This window comes from Melanaphis sacchari, unplaced genomic scaffold (assembly GCF_002803265.2).
Source record: "Melanaphis sacchari strain LSU unplaced genomic scaffold, SCAv2.0 Contig91_pilon_pilon, whole genome shotgun sequence".
NCBI classification, from domain to species: domain Eukaryota; kingdom Metazoa; phylum Arthropoda; class Insecta; order Hemiptera; family Aphididae; genus Melanaphis; species Melanaphis sacchari.
Window position 1 is genome coordinate 1,298,306 of NW_020271649.1, and position 16,332 is coordinate 1,314,637.

The 16,332-nt window shown below is 28.7% G+C and overlaps 2 protein-coding genes across 3 annotated transcripts; one reads left to right on the plus strand and one right to left on the minus strand.

Moving 5' to 3' along the window:
* Positions 1 to 2,167: 2,167 nt before the first annotated feature.
* LOC112602850 (AN1-type zinc finger protein 6) lies at positions 2,168 to 12,007 on the plus strand. Its single transcript, XM_025351183.1, has 6 exons — positions 2,168 to 2,490; positions 4,155 to 4,211; positions 6,926 to 7,048; positions 10,426 to 10,752; positions 10,830 to 10,965; positions 11,793 to 12,007. The coding sequence occupies exons 4-6, from the start codon at positions 10,495 to 10,497 to the stop codon at positions 11,939 to 11,941; spliced, it is 543 nt and encodes a 180-aa protein (XP_025206968.1). The 5' UTR covers positions 2,168 to 2,490; positions 4,155 to 4,211; positions 6,926 to 7,048; positions 10,426 to 10,494; the 3' UTR covers positions 11,942 to 12,007.
* Positions 12,008 to 12,934: 927 nt separating this feature from the next.
* Positions 12,935 to 14,683, minus strand: LOC112602868. 2 transcript variants are annotated; one of them, XM_025351209.1, is made up of 3 exons: positions 13,746 to 14,683; positions 13,421 to 13,650; positions 12,935 to 13,165 (listed from the first exon to the last, which is right to left on the minus strand). In XM_025351209.1, the coding sequence occupies exons 1-3, from the start codon at positions 14,435 to 14,437 to the stop codon at positions 13,149 to 13,151; spliced, it is 939 nt and encodes a 312-aa protein (XP_025206994.1). In that variant the 5' UTR covers positions 14,438 to 14,683; the 3' UTR covers positions 12,935 to 13,148. The 2 variants fall into 2 exon arrangements, with proteins under 2 accessions (XP_025206994.1, XP_025206993.1); XM_025351208.1 differs by lacking the exon at positions 12,935 to 13,165 and having other exon boundaries at positions 13,346 to 13,650; positions 13,746 to 14,682.
* Positions 14,684 to 16,332: the final 1,649 nt, after the last annotated feature.

Sequence of the window (16,332 nt, forward strand, 5' to 3'; positions counted from 1 at the left end):
AAATTTACAGCTACGCATTATTAATGTCTACATTAAAAAAAAAAAAAGAAAATCCGGTTCTCCGGAATTCTGTATAACATGGCCAATCTAAGTAGGTAATCGAACTGCAAAACAACACCAATCCAGCGGAAAAGAATGTTGTACCACAAGACAAGTGTCTAGTGTATTACATTTTTTACAACGGGTCATAAATTTTAAGTTGGTTTTTAAAGTCAAGTTATAATCCTGCATTCAAATTATTGATTTACCATGTAGGATTTTTTCTGTTTATCGTATTTTACGGTTTAGTCGTTAGGTGTCAAGACGAAAAAAACCGAGCAATTATTATGAAAACGGTGTAGCGTCCTAGTTCGACGGGGGAACGGTCATTCAGAGTTCTACGATGTGTTATTTAAAAACGCGGACGTCGCAATGAGCGTGAACAAGGGAATGATGATGTAAAAAAAAAATGCGTTGAATACAAAAATAAAAAACAAAAACAATAAAACTTGGATCGCGACATAGGAAAACAGCGGCGTGGGCTTAAAACGATGCAATATTTGCCGTTTGTACGCGGTCTACGCGTCATTCGTAGTTACAGATGTTACAGTAGTTCGCGGTTTTCGTCGTGAAGGCATTTTTTTTTAGAATTATGTTCATCTCGTCGGAGTGACGCGATCGTGACGGTGACCGCCGAACACGGTCGTTTTATTTTCAAAAAAAACTTAAAACACCCAGGCCACCGAACGACAGACGCACGTCGTCGACGACCGACCGCGGCGTAGTCGTCCAATCGCCTCCGCCGCGCGCATCGACACACGTTTCCGCAGTCCGCGGCTACGTTCGCCGCAGCCTGATGCACGCCCTTGTCCTTCACACACACGGACGCAAATATGCGAATTGGGATCGTGTGACGTCACGGCGTGTGTGAGTCGGCAAAAAACCGGACGAGATCAGCAGTGGTGTATAATATTATCAGGAAAAGACGCTGTACGTACTACAACGGTATAAGTGTGTGTGTGCACCGCGGAAACGATCTCGGTCGGGTTATATATGGTCATATGAGTAGTACTCTACAACCGTCTACTACTGTCTACTACTACTACCACTATTACAACGATAACAACAACAAACGAACAAAGCCGTCGTGTGACGTCGCTCGCGACGTTACGATGATGATGTCACGCGTGCATAGTGTACACACACACATATATATATATATATGTATGTGTATATTATGCGTTGTTGCAAATATATATTTTATTTACGATAAATCGATACGTCGCGATTTGTGACCTTTGACACGACGTTTATATTACGTTTGAACGCATGAAGTTTGATATCAGAACAGATTTATTGGACGTACAGTGTTTTTATTTTTTAACCATGTCGGGTTCTCGGTCGTGACGGAGATATGTGGAGAATGTATTTTTTTGAGTTTTAATAGTGCACGCGGTGCTCATTAACTTTGTTTGGATTTTCCGACTCGACCGACGTACCTATGACTCTCATTGTACGATTACGAAATCCGGGAGAAACCGTTCCGATGTGGAGTAAACGGTTTTTTGGGATTTTGCGCGATCGTCCAGCTCTTGAGTTAAATGAGAACGTCGCGATGAAAATAATTGAACAAAAACGCCTCGTTGACAACGCCATTGTATTCAAACGCGCGTATGCGTCGACTCGACGTGCACGATCAGCTTTAACCATAAATAATAAATTTAAAGGCCACATCAGTTTATCATCTCCTCCAAGGCTACTTTCCGTCCGTTTATTTATTTCTAGCCGTTTCATCAATGCCCATCGTCGTAAATCGGTGAACAGCAGCCCAGTTAAAAACGAAAGAAATAAGAATTAAATAAAACCAACGATTGTAGTTCCGTTCTCCAGTACTCCTCCCAAACAACACCACCACCACAGTCGCAGTTGTACCGTCATAATGGGAATATTGGGAACCCCTGGTGGCCTGGTCGTTATTTTGCCACACCGATACGTCGTGCGTGCGGTGTATACAAAACGACGGCTTCGTAGCTCACGTTTTATTCCCCGTTTTCGGCTACACTGGTCGCGTTCACCATTCCCCACTACGGAAAACGACGAGTCATTGCGCGTGTGCGCATGCTCGGTGGAGCATCCTTCTATTGTGCGTGCAGTGCGAGTCGTCGTCGTCCCGTCCACCATTCACCACCACTGATATCATACGCGTTTCTGATTTGTCGTCATTTCGCCCGACGAGTTCGACGAGTGTTGCGTGGCTCCGTGGTGATATATATATATGTACGTATAGTTTTTTCTCCGCTCCCCGTTCGACGCTACAGTGCATACGTATCGCCGCGTTACTCTCCGCCGTGCGCACTCGCTCCGAACAGTCGTTTCGGCAGGCGGAATCGTCGCAAGTGTCTCTTTTTGTATTGTTTTTGTTTCCATCTAAAATTAAATTTACTCGTCGTCAAGTGAGAACAGTGCAACAAAGTTTTACGTCGGACGGAATTGGCGAACAGGACGATATTGGTGAGTACACGTACGCGCACTGTGCCGCGCTGGCGGACATATTTAATTTTTTCCTCCCGGGTGTCGTCGCCATTTATAACGTTGCGCACGTCTCCGTCGTCACGGTTTTCCGACCTGTAAGTCGTGGGTTTTTCGTGAAAAATTCGACGTTTTTCGGTTGCATCGCCTATCCGACGGGTACTACGGCTACGACGTTGTCGACGGATGAGGCGGTGGCGGTGGTGGCGAGGCCAACTCGCTACGCCATACGTCCTTGACGATCTACATAAATAAATCCATTGTCGCTGCACTCGTCATTGTTGTTTGTTCTGTTTTGGCCCGTAGATTTCTCATGGGTCTCGTCTGTAGATTTTCATGTCTCCGTTCGGTCGGAGCCCGTTTTTTACCATCGGGAAAACAGGAAATTTCTCTTCCGCCCCCCCCCCCCCCCCGACAATCACCGCAGCGCCCACTCTTGGCCACGGGTAGGTTGTTGACGGTGTTAATGTTATGCAAATTAGGTTAAAAGCCCCCGATTCCTACGGATTGCGTAGTCACCGTTGTGTATGTGCGCTATTATCTAGTGTAGAATCGTTTTTGTTTTCGGCGGTTTTCTTGCGGAACCGTTGGCCGTTAACGCACCCCGTTGGCTTTTCTTCGTCCATCGTGAACACCTGTCTATTGCAGTTATATATTATTTTAATAATTATAATATTATTATTACTACTATATTAATTGCAACTAGGAAGTGTGTTTCATCTACCGCCGTGTGGGTATACTCAATTGGCTCGCTCATACTTCCTCTCTCGGAGCCGACGACGCAATTGCTTTGTTGTGTATTTTAAGACGCATCTAAGTCGCTACAGACCACTGCGTTTATATACGTATTCACTCAATTTTTAGTGCTGCGATTATGTTCGGCGGTCTGTTGAACTCAATCCGCCACAACTGTAATAATATTTTCGAACGTTTGCTTTGCACGATTGTGTGGTCCACTAGTCTAATCTCCTCGTCCAACGACAATCGAGTTGTATAAATGTGTGATAGTTTCGGAATAATACGACATTTTTGTTTTTCAATCGATTATATCCCGTTAATGACCTCCGTGTGTGTATGTGTATGTATGGCTAGTGACCAATGACAGATGAAACAAAGATGATTAAACAAAGAACACACGTCGTGCCTGTGCGTGTGGTGTGGTGTGGTAATCTCGTCGATTGCATAAAGGTTATTATGAACGTGCGTAATAAATGGTTATTGTTCCATACCGTCGAGAATAAATTGCACATGCTTATCTTAAGATTTTCGTTCGATGAAATATTCGGCATTTTATTTTACTCGACAATGGTCAGTTTAGACCGGTCTAGTCGTAATTTTATTCATTTCGTAATGATCTGTACAAATTCTTGTACTTCAAAACGTAATATTTAAATAGTATATTAACAACAGATATGCTGGTGGTTCTTCTTTAAAAATAATAATAATAATATATTAAAATATTGTGCTCTGTGTTGGTAGTGTTATGTGTATAGAATACATTATTCTAATGTTATCTCATTGTTCACACAAGCAATATTAGCTATGGATTATTTTTTGTATTTATGTGTAGTTTATGCTTTTCCTATCTATTTAATAAATTTGAATAAAAAAAAAAATGTTTAAAGGGCAATTTATTATTCTTTCAGATAATAATTCTTACAACATCATCAGTGATATTTTGATTGATTTGAACTTTTAAGATAGTAAGTATTAAATTTCTTTTTTACTTTGAAAACGCCCACTGCTAATGTTATTATATTCTCAAAAATACACCATGGAAATAATGATCCCAACTTGTAGAATTAAATAAGTTTGATATTGTAATTTTATTTATAAAGGAAAATGTTTTGCAGTCTGTATTGAACTCAGTTTTTTTATTACATATTTTATTTCATTCTTTGAAATAAATTAAAAAATTTAATGCTGAGTGTAGGGAGTTCCTTTTTTCCAATTAGAAAACAAATTATTAAAATCAGACTATTCCATGAGGCATGATAGTTTTTCTTGTCAAATAATCTTATAATATACTACACAAACTCCTCCCCTCTCCCCTCATTATCATAAATATATATCTAGCAGTACGTTAGTATAAAACTGTAATTAGATATTCTAATAAAATATAATTTTAAAATTTTATAGAATTGATGGACATTTGGAAATTCATCACTGGGAATTCTTTTATGACAAATTAATTTGTTTATCACTAAGTTTTTTTTTAGTAAAAAATTTCTTAAATTATTGGAATAAGTTGTTGCATGGTTGATGTGTAGTAAGTTGATACCTACCAACCATCTTCTAGAAATTATAACCAATAATTAGTTTTCAAATATGTCCTAATTGAATATATATTAATGTAAATTTTCAATATACTATTTTGGACAATGTTATATCTCTATGATTGTGGGCAGAAAATAATATCAATATATAAAAATAGTACAAATGTAAAAATATATTTTTAGATTGTGGGGTTTTAAAGATATGAGGGTGTCCAAACATTATTAAATCTATTAAATATATAACTCGGTACATAGTAAAATAAAAATATTTCATATTATAGTGCTGGATCTATGAAAAATGCTATCAACTTAACTTTAATACATTATCACACTAAATATACAAATAATTTTTAATAAAAAAAAAAAAATATATGTTTTTTGACAATTGATATACTTTGAAGATAAGTATTAATGTTCACTGCCTTTAGTTCTTCTCTATGTAAATGATTTTGAATACTGTAAAATGTCTTATTTTAATTTATTTATTATTTTGTTTGAAATAGTTTGATATTAAATTAAATTTGTTAGGTAGCTTAAAATTCAGAACAGAACTGATAAATATATAAAATATCAATTTGTATATAATGAGTAATAACTAGGGCTAGGGATTTCATTCCCTAAAAAACCTTAAAATATGTATGCATTTATGCCTTTAAAAATTACCAAATATGTTATTAAAATATGCACAAAAAAAATAAATAATAAAATTTTAATTTAGAGTAAAAAAACTTGTCATAATAAATAATTGATTTTCTTCTAACACCCGAGTTCTAGTCAGGAATCACGTGTGAGGTATACCATTAAGGCCATAGCCCATAAATAACAGTGGGAGCGTTCAGCAAGAAAAACAATACTAATGTCTAATTATATATATAAAACCATAAATGTAATATTTCTGGTCTAGGAAATCGATCTAAATTTAAAAGTGATTGTATAAAATATTTAAATAATTATAAAACTACCATTTTCATATTAAAAATGCTCAAATATGCAATTATAATTAAAAAATGGTCAAATATGCAAAATATGCAACTATAAATTTTAAATATGAACTCGTATTACCATGAAACAAATTTCTATATTACTTAACTATGTTTTGAATGATTATTGAAAAACATGCAAACTCCTAGAAGTCCTTAGCCCTAGTAATGACTGTAAGTTTCATGTTTTTTATACCTTAAATATTTTTCATTATTTTAGTATTTAATTATTTCGTATGTGATGTGTATTATGTCAAATCTGTTAATAATATTATTATAAACTATTAATTTATTTGTAAGCACTTATTTCAAAACTCTAAAATTCATTTTTTATTGTAGATTATTTTATGAGTAAATAATATATTATGGTTTTGAAGCATAAAATAGGTTAAGAGAAAAATTAAGTATTAATCACATTTTGTAGAACATTAAGTCTTGTCATCCTAATTAAGACAACTGATATAAAATATTATTTATACATTTGTTTACTATTTTAATTATCAATATCCTAATAGTACTTTTGACCATGTTTTGGTTTTTTGTCATTGATTAATAAATAATTTCCTTAAAATTCAAAAATTAGCCTTATTATATGAAACTGGTACGCTTAGGGGACAAATCACATTTTACAGCAAATGATTTTAATTATTTGTCAATCTGTTAAAATATTTTTATTAGAATTATTTTATATATATTAAAGGTTAAGCATCATTATTTAATGCTATAATTTTGAACTAATTTTTTTGGTGAATCATTTATATTTAGTAATTGGTAGACCATATATTATAAGACTGTACATTTTTTTTTAATCTCTAAGCAAGGTTAAGTAGATTTTTGAAACTTTGAATGGCAGTTGTATTAATTAAAATATAGAATCAACCACACAGTTTTACAGATCTCTAATAAGATTTGTTTTGCTATTTAAACAAAATTCATATTTTTATAAAATCAAAACTCATATAATACAAAAAAAGTTAAATATTTTAGGAATGGTATACTCCATTTTAAACTACTTTTTATGTATATTATATAGGCTTATAAAGTATGTGTTTGCTGTTAGGGTCAAGAAATTTTTTTATTAATTTTAGCCTTTAGGACCTAAATCAATTTGATTTTTCAATACTTAAAATATAGATAATATCTAACAAATTTTTTTTTCAGATGTTCTTCATCCAAGAACCAATGTTTTCGTGACATTCATTTCAAAGTAATAATGCAATATTATTCGTCTGTTTCACAACCTGTGATAAACCAATTAGCAATTACACTTGCGTGACGTTTAAGGTATTTCTTAACTGTTATAATTTTGTATGATTTAAATATTTTATAAATATATTAAAAATCACCAAAGGTATATTATATTTATTTAATTATGTTATTCTTAGATTATATCAAGGATAACATTATAATATATAACTGGTTAATTTTCAATTCAATCAAAGTTTGTTTTATTCTTAAATTATTCATTATTAAATGTATCTATGATGAATAGAGTAAAAATACTAAATTAAGATAATTTCCTAAAAAGAGTAATCTGCTGCACTGCATTTTATTTATCATTAATAAATATGTAAATTATTAAATTTAACATTTCTGTGTTATTGTGTTTTATGAACACTGGATATAGTGAAATGACAATACTATTTATAAACCTTATACTATGTAAAATGTATTCGATATTATACCTATTAGTAATTTAATATTATAATAATTGTTAAAATATATAGTATGTTAATAATATGCATACAGGATAACGGTATTTACTTAAATACAATTTAGAATTGAACACATAATTATACAAGTTATTCAATTTATAATTTATAAATTATAGATATATTAATCGTGACTAGTGATTCCATTTGACTTAAAAATAAAAACGTAGATACTATTTGTTTCATATACTACCATTGGTTAAAGTAGCAACGGACGCGACTGTAGCGCTACTTGTGGTAATTTAATAGTTCACTCTTGGCAGTGGACTTGTTTTTCTAGTGTCTAGAGGTCTGTTTTTTTATAAATTTATTATGATTTCCGCATAAACTATTTGATTTGAATTTATTCTTGGAATTTCATTAAATTAATTTTCATAAATCAATAGTTAATTATCTATATTTTTAATAATTATGTTTAAATATTAAATGATTAATCGATCAAGATGTTGTCAAAATAGGGCCAAATCAAAAATCCATTGTTAATAATCAACAGTCTGCATATTCTCAAGAGTATTATTTGTTTTAATGGAGATATTCTGTATCTTAATAACAATGTTATTAAACTAGTGAGCGAAAAAGCCCATGGAGACAATCACTATTAGTTTTAAATTATTAATTACTTTAAAATTATTTAAGAATATTTTATTGTTTTTATCCTAATAATATATTTATATAGGATATACCAAGACTTTCTTTTTATTGATTATCAACTTGTTTTATAAACAACTTCTCTTATCTACGTGAACAAAAGTCGTATAATATACTATATTTACAATAATTTTGGAATTCCCAAGTAAAAATGATTTTAATAGATAATATCCATGTTTTTACTATTTATCCAGATTTATAATGGTATAGTCAAATTTACTGTAAATACAATACATTCCCGCATTTTTTATTTTACTCAAATCTTAAAAGAGTATAAATTAAAACATTGTGATATGCACTTCAATTTTCGGAAAAAAAAAATCAAAAACTTTGAAACCTTGGTATTGAATGTTTTTTTTTTTTTTACAAATTCTTATTGTATCCACCAAACTTATTACATTAAAAATAGAATTAATAATTATCTTAATTACCATATTCTGCGTGTGATAGACAAAGACAGAAAATAACCACTTTCAATGTTCATGAACGTATAGCAATTACTTAGTAGGACACTGTTACCCATAAACATATATAATGTTATATAAAATATAAATACGTAATAACACCTAAAATGTGTAATACGTTAATCTAGAATTTATCTTTGTTTTGACGTAATCACGTGAACACCGTTAATTAATGTATAGTTTGAGTACTGTATACAAATTGAATATTTGAATAGACTAATCATACTGTTAAGTTTCAAATTTAAAATAAGTTTTTTCTTAATATTGTATCAAAGATAAAACTTTTGATGAGGAGTAATTTATCTTAATTAAAATAAGTAATTCATTTTTATCAACATTAAAATTTTAAAAACTGCGAAGCTTTCTCCTTTTTTCTATATTTTATTCTAAGTTAATTTGTTAAATTATTGTACACGAATTAACTATCATTTGTTTAATGATCAACAAATGTAACTGACAATTTTTTTCAATTTTATATTCATTGGATAACATGTGTATATCGTTTTCGAAGAACATAAGTTTGGCTTTAGAAATATATTTGATTAAATTAAGTTGCGAGTCTAAGGATAATTATAAGTATACTAACGCCAACACCATTTATCTATTTTAATGATATTATTGAATATTTTATAGGTATTGTGGGTAGCGTATTTTAAGCTTAACTCGGGAGGTAGAATTAAAAAATATAATTCACCTTAAATTATTATGAGGGGCTTGTTCCAGTAGCGTACCTAAGGGGGGTCCGGGTCTAGACCCCTTCCCACCCATTGATTAACTGAATGCTTAAGGTTACAATATAGTTGAATTGATATTTTATTTCATAAAGGTATATTATAATAAAATATCGAACTGAATGTACCAGACTGCAGTACATCCTCCGATCACTACTATAATATGCACTGCTTATCAGCTCCCATGTTCGGTTGGCAAAACATACCAAATTATAAGTATTAATAATAAATCACTTAAAAATGTAGACCCCTTTTGAAAAATTTCTGTGTGTACCCCTGGTTAGTTTCACACAAAAAGTTGTAAGTAAATTTTACTAATAGATTTATATTTTTTCCTTATGACATTAGTCTTTCGTGTATACTATATTGATATATAAATCACATAAAATGGATCTTTTATCAGTTTAATTGTTTAAATTATATTTTTAATTTTACATTAATGTTGAGATTTGTTTAATGTGTGTTATATCAATGAATTCATAGTCATGTATGATGTACTAAAAAATGTAATTTACCATTACATAGGTAGTTTAATTCTTTTGTATTTACTAAAACATTGCTTGTTAAGCTTTTAAACTACTAAAATAATATTTAAATCTGATTTTTATCTTCAATTTATCTTTTACTTCAGTGCTTCTTTTCAAACTGGAAGTCTTGGCTTTATTACTGGATGGCCATGAAATTTTATTTGATTAAATACCAATTTTTTTTAGACCTTAAGTGTTTATATATATATATATAAAAAAAATTTGATTAAAGAGCCCTTGACAGTTTTACACAAAATATAGTGGTCTCATGACAAAAAAGTTTGAAAAGCACTGTTTTACTTACTTATTTAATTGCATTATTCGTAAGTTTATTATAATTTATTATATACCTAATACTTTATACTGTAAACATATTTAAACAACATTTAGAACTAGTTTTAATAAAATTATATTTAATAACTAAAAACTAATATGATTATAATATTTAAAATATGATAATAATTGAAATAAATGTATATTCCTTGGTGATTTTCAATCTTATTAAAATTAATGCTAAAGACCAGTAAAATTATTATTTACTTAGTAACTAATGTTTGCTTATTTTTTTTTTTCGTGTAGATAATTTCTGTTGGCTATCAAAAGCCGTTCAGATTATCATTAAACGATAAAAAACTATTTCTTAATACAATGGAGCGAGAGTCCAATTCCATGCAGGCTTTGTGTCGTGGTGGATGTGGCTTCTATGGTAATCCATCTACAGATGGCCTTTGCTCTCTGTGCTATAAAGAAGCACTGAAAAAGAAACAGACACCACCACAAACAGCTCCATCGCCACCTTCGGTCTCCGCTCAGAGTATGATGGAGACTGCTATACCTACCATACCAGTGCTGCAGATTCCACCTGTATCCGTCTCACCAATTTTGCCCACAGACTCAAAAAAAGATGTAAATTTCTATTTACTAAAAATTTGTTTAATCTAGTTAAAACATTTTTATATTTATTATTTTTTTTTTTGTTAAAGATGGACAATGGTCTGGCATGCAGTTCTAATGACAGCAGTCTCATGGATGATGGTAAAAAAGATGATGACGATGATAAAGATAAATCTAAAAAGAAAAACCGATGTGCCATGTGCCGCAAAAAAGTCGGTCTTACAGGTAGAGATAAAGCTTGAAGTTCAATCTATTACATTCCAATATGTATATATTTATATATTGTTTATATATTCATGTATAATATATAAGTATTGGATTTTTTTGTTTCAGTGAATTTATAATTAGTATGGAAACTAAAATAATTAAATAAAAAAATGACAGTTATGAGTTAAATTTGGGGGTTGGTGAGTTAAGAGAGCAGGAGACAAAGCCTCCAGTTGTACGATATAAATACACATCATATCATAAAATTAATTAATTAGTATGATGGCAGATAACTAGATTACTAGGGAAAATAGGTGTCAAGAAAGATCATATTTGTACAGAGAAAACATGCTGAGACCTGATAAAAATCTGTTCTTTTGCTCATCCCATATGATATTCTGCCACTGTGGAACTGATGTCAAAGGCAGGGTGTCATGTGAAGATGTGCATTATCGGCATGTTTTCTTGCTTATTGTAGTAGAATTGATAAATTATTCTTGAAAACAGATTTATTTATCTGGAACGTTTTTTTTTTAAATAAAACAGTTAATTTGCTTACATTTTTACATTTTATAATTTTCTCTGACTATTAGGATTTAAAATATATATATAACATTTCTAATTACTTTTTTCTTTTTTGCTCAACTTATAAATATCTTGATATTTATATAATTTATTTATCTCAGGACTGTCTTTCCTAATAATATCCCTTGAACTAAATTTCTAGTTTTAGAAAATTGTCTGAATTTTATCTTTTAACTTATAAACATCATTGATTTTTTTGTGTAATAGAAGTTTCTTTAAATTTAAATATCAAATATTTCATTACATTCTTTTACTTTCAGGTTTTGAATGCCGTTGTGGTGGCTTGTTTTGCGGCATCCACAGATACTCTGACAAGCATAATTGTTCATTTGACTACAGGGAGCTAGGAGCACAAGAAATCAGGCGCAATAATCCAGTAGTTGTTGGAGAAAAAATTCAGAAAATTTAATACATGAATAATGATTGAATTAATACTTAAAAAGCGCATGAAAATAATGAATGTACCAATAATATAATTCAATATATGCATCTATATATATATATTTAAAATATAAATAAACTTCCACTGTAGTTTTATAACAACATAAAGTGTACATTCTTAATTAAAAGTATAGTAATTTTATTTTTCTAATGCTGATTTTTGAAACCTTACCTGTTTTAAAAATCACAATTGACACATTTTTTTCCATTTGTCAAAGGAGGAGAACATTACAAATTTTTATTAACACTTTTCAAAAAGCGTAGTCGCTGTGCAATAGATAAATGTATATAAATCAATGTTTTTTCTTTTTATTTTCGTGGATTTAGTTGGTTAGTTTTACGAAAAATTTATATCCTTTAAACATTGTAAGATTTTTTTTCACTTGTTAATTTTTTTTTTTTTTTGCTTCCCATAGTTTTCAAGAATTGTTGTAAGTCGTGCTCATCATGTTTTTATATATAGTTGGTTATTAGCTATTTTAGAAATGATTTTATGTTCTTATTCATTATCTTTAATTATAAAAAAATACAAAATATTAATCGTTAAAAAAAAAATCTAATTTAGTTTGAACCACTTAAGTATGAAATTATTTTCGATTTACTTATTATTATTATGATTATTATTATTATATAAAAATATATTTACGCGAACTATATTATATTTTTCTCTGTAATTTAGATGATAATGTTCTGTAAATTAAGAGATTTTTGAGCAAAATAATCTTGTGTAAATATATTTACAAGACATGTTTAGATAGTACACAAAGATTTTTAAGCTATGTAAATAAAGTAATGGATTGAGTGTTGAGATATGTTATCCTCTTTACTTTCTGTAATATTATGCTTTTATTAATATTTTTATGTTAATGATTAAAATACATAATATAATATCAATGTACGAAAAATTAAAAGGATAAAAAAAAAAAAGAAAAATAGATCAGCAATGATTATAATATAATATTAAGCCGTTTTTATTTACTTCAAATGTTATTTTATCAAATACATTAATTCTAAATGTGTATTGTATTGTATTAAGACATTTTCTACTTGAATGCTGAAATACAAAATAAATTAACAAGGCATTATTCTAGTTCCTGGAATTTCTTGCCAAGTGGACAGTGTAAATTTAAAGTGGGGAAAAAATACTTTAAGTCTTCATTATCTTATGATACTATTTAGGTATGGAATTCCTCTATAACATAAAATATGTGCTTTAAATCTTACAATAGATTTTATATATTCATTTGATCAGTAATACATACATGTTATAAGTTAAAGACAATTTTTTTTTTTGTGAAAACTTAAAAATAATTTTAACTTTTGGAATCTGACAAGTAATTTATTGTATATACATTTATATCTCCATAAAATTAATTTTTACAATTCATTAATTTTATAAATTAAATGACTTAACAATATTTCAATTATAAAATAATATAATAGCTACCTTTTTCAGAATGTTCTGCTTTAATATCTTTGGATTTAATTTGTGGTTTAATATCCAGAAGCTGATCCGTTAAGCTTCTGCTGTCGTCTTCGTCATCTTTTCCAAAAATAGGCCATTCTCTATCAGTACAAATTAACCCTCTTTGTTCTAATAGTGTACTTAAATGTTCCAAAACATATGCTCCATCGACAGACAACTCTGAAGTTAAACTACTGGAAGTCTTACAGTCTCTACAAAAGCCATTTACATGTATATTTTTAATAAAATACATTAATATTGATTGCATTGTTAAATTTAATGAATTAGTAATTTAATATGTTTTCACCTAGGAGTGTTTTCTGTTATTTGTTCGACGGAACCTTCATCCAAACTATTAATTTCGACTCTGGGTGACTCTAAGCAAATGTTCCGCATTTCTTGTGCCTTCTCTGTGTAATAATCGGCAAGCTTATATAGCTTATCTAACAGGCCGATGTATTGAGGTGAACTTAAAGCCTGGTCTTGACTAATGTCGCTCAGATTACTATCCAAGCACTTTGATATATAATTTAAAATGTCTTTGTGAAACTCTAAATTGGCTTTGGATATCTCCAAAATACTTTGTTCTAGTTGAATACCAGAGGTTGATGGCATTGAAAGATCATCAATTTCGTTAGGCGACAATTTTGATAAATTACAGACGTATCTCATCAATTCCATATTAATCCAATTGTTATTATTGTTTGATTTACTCTTTTTTTGTTTTTTATCTCTCACATATTCTTCTAACACTTTCAGTGTACTATTATAAAATGAATTTGGAAGTCCAACATAACTAATACTTTCTTTTGACAAATCTTTGAATGTATCACTCTTAGTGTTCATTGATTTTATATCACTTAAAGATGTTTGGTTAGTATAAATTTCTTCGAACAAACGACGTTTCTTCTTTTTAATCCAGTTTAACATTTCATTTATATTCTCCAATGGACGTTGTAGAGGAGATTCATTTTTCTTTTTCCCTTTGTATTGTTGCATACATTGTTTTTGACAAGTACAAGATTGGCCTAATTATGTTTCAAATTCAAAAAGAAAATTAAATAAGTATTACAGTTACATCGTATATGTACAATATAATGATAATCAACCAAATGCTCAGATTCCAAAAGTTAAAGAAACTATTTAAATTTTTTATATGTTTGACAGAATGTAAAAAAAAAATTTGGCTTAAATACTTATTTTTTTTTAAAACTTGATTAACCTTATTTCATTGAACACAGATACATTATTGTAATATGAGTGCATATTGCCTATGTAAAAACACAATAAAAAAAATTACATACTTAAATAATTAAATATATGACATCACTATACTATAAGTTAAAAATTAAAATTGACTAATTTCAACATTTTAGAATATTTAATCATTTCTAAGATAAATATTAATCCAAAATACCATATACATATAGTTATACGAAGTTCTCTTACCAGCACATTTTTTCGTTTTATTGGAAAGTAACTAAAGTATAATAATTGGTACCTTATTATAATCAAAGTTTTACATACACGATTAAAAAAAAAAAAAAGAAAATGTATCCATTAAAGAGAAATTACTAGAAACACAAATTTACCTCAAGGTAGCATAACAAACTTTTTTAAAAATTATATTTAAATAAATAATTATAAAATTTTAATGTAAAGTTAAATATCATAGAAGTTATTAATAATTTCATCAAAATTATCTTGCAAAAATCTAGACAAAAATTAATCATTATTATATGAATAATATCACAGAATTTTAATGTATATGTTTGGATTGGAAAATTGCATCATCAAGTATCTTGTAAATGTAAATCATCTACTTCACACAATGGTTTAACTGTTATAAAAAGATATTGTATCATAGATTCTTTTATTATTCATAGTGTTTTACTGTTGAAGACAAAAAAAAAAGTATTGAATTATTATTCAACTATTGTCTTCATCACAAAAATACACATAAAATAGAATAATATGATACAATATTTATAATATAATTATTATTATTTAAGAATCGTTAATTGACTAATTCATAGTGTAAAATGGGTAACTTTTACTTGTGCAAGTAATTACAGCATTAAATCACAAGGTCTATGAAGATATGCTACCTGTTTTTTGAATTCCTTATAAATAAATAATATACAAGGAAACATATTACTGATACTATTTATCTTTGAATTAATTACACTTTCAAAATAAAATAACTTAATTTTTGTATTTTGTGTTCCTTTTAACATCTGTTTATTTACAGTAATAATGTTGGTTTAAAGTTATTTACAAACATTTAATACCATTATATTACTACCTGTGAAATGCACAACGATTTTTAAAATTACAAACATTAAAAAAATTTGATAACTATACAATAATATTATTAGTAATTATTAATAAAATATTATTAGTAACAACAACATAAAATATTTATTTAATAATTTCCTTTACAACAATGCCAAGTTAAAGATAATTTTTTTTTCATAGAAACCATGAATATAAAAAAAATAAAAGAAGAATTCAGAAAAGTCTCCAGAATACAGCTACAAAGCATAATGTAAAGAAAAATAGTATAATATAAAAATATAAACATTTAAATCATTGTGTAAAATAAATTATTTCTAAAAAGTAAATTCTAATTTAAAAGTAATTGTTATACATTTACTAAATATTCAGGATAAAAAAAATTATAATTTTAAATTTAATAAGTAATGATTTTAAATATGAATAAAAAACTATAATATAAAAACCTAACCTAAGCAAGTAGTTTCAACTGAGAGAATTGTCATTTGAGTAAGTAATATTTTAAAACATATAATGCAATTAAATCAAAAGTTAATAATAATTAAAAATGTTAATGATCAAATAAAAATAATTATTATTAATTGGTTAGTATGTTTAGA

Coding starts and splice junctions, on each gene's coding strand:
- LOC112602868 (XM_025351208.1), bottom strand. CDS start 14,437: ATGCAACAATACAAAGGGAAAAAGAAAAATGAATCTCCTCTACAACGT. Junction 13,651..13,745: donor ATAACAGAAAACACTCCTAG/GTGAAAACATAT, acceptor TGGCTTTTGTAG/AGACTGTAAGACTTCCAGTA.
- LOC112602850 (XM_025351183.1), top strand. CDS start 10,495: ATGGAGCGAGAGTCCAATTCCATGCAGGCTTTGTGTCGTGGTGGATGT. Junction 10,753..10,829: donor CCACAGACTCAAAAAAAGAT/GTAAATTTCTAT, acceptor TTTTTGTTAAAG/ATGGACAATGGTCTGGCATG. Junction 10,966..11,792: donor CAAAAAAGTCGGTCTTACAG/GTAGAGATAAAG, acceptor TTTTACTTTCAG/GTTTTGAATGCCGTTGTGGT.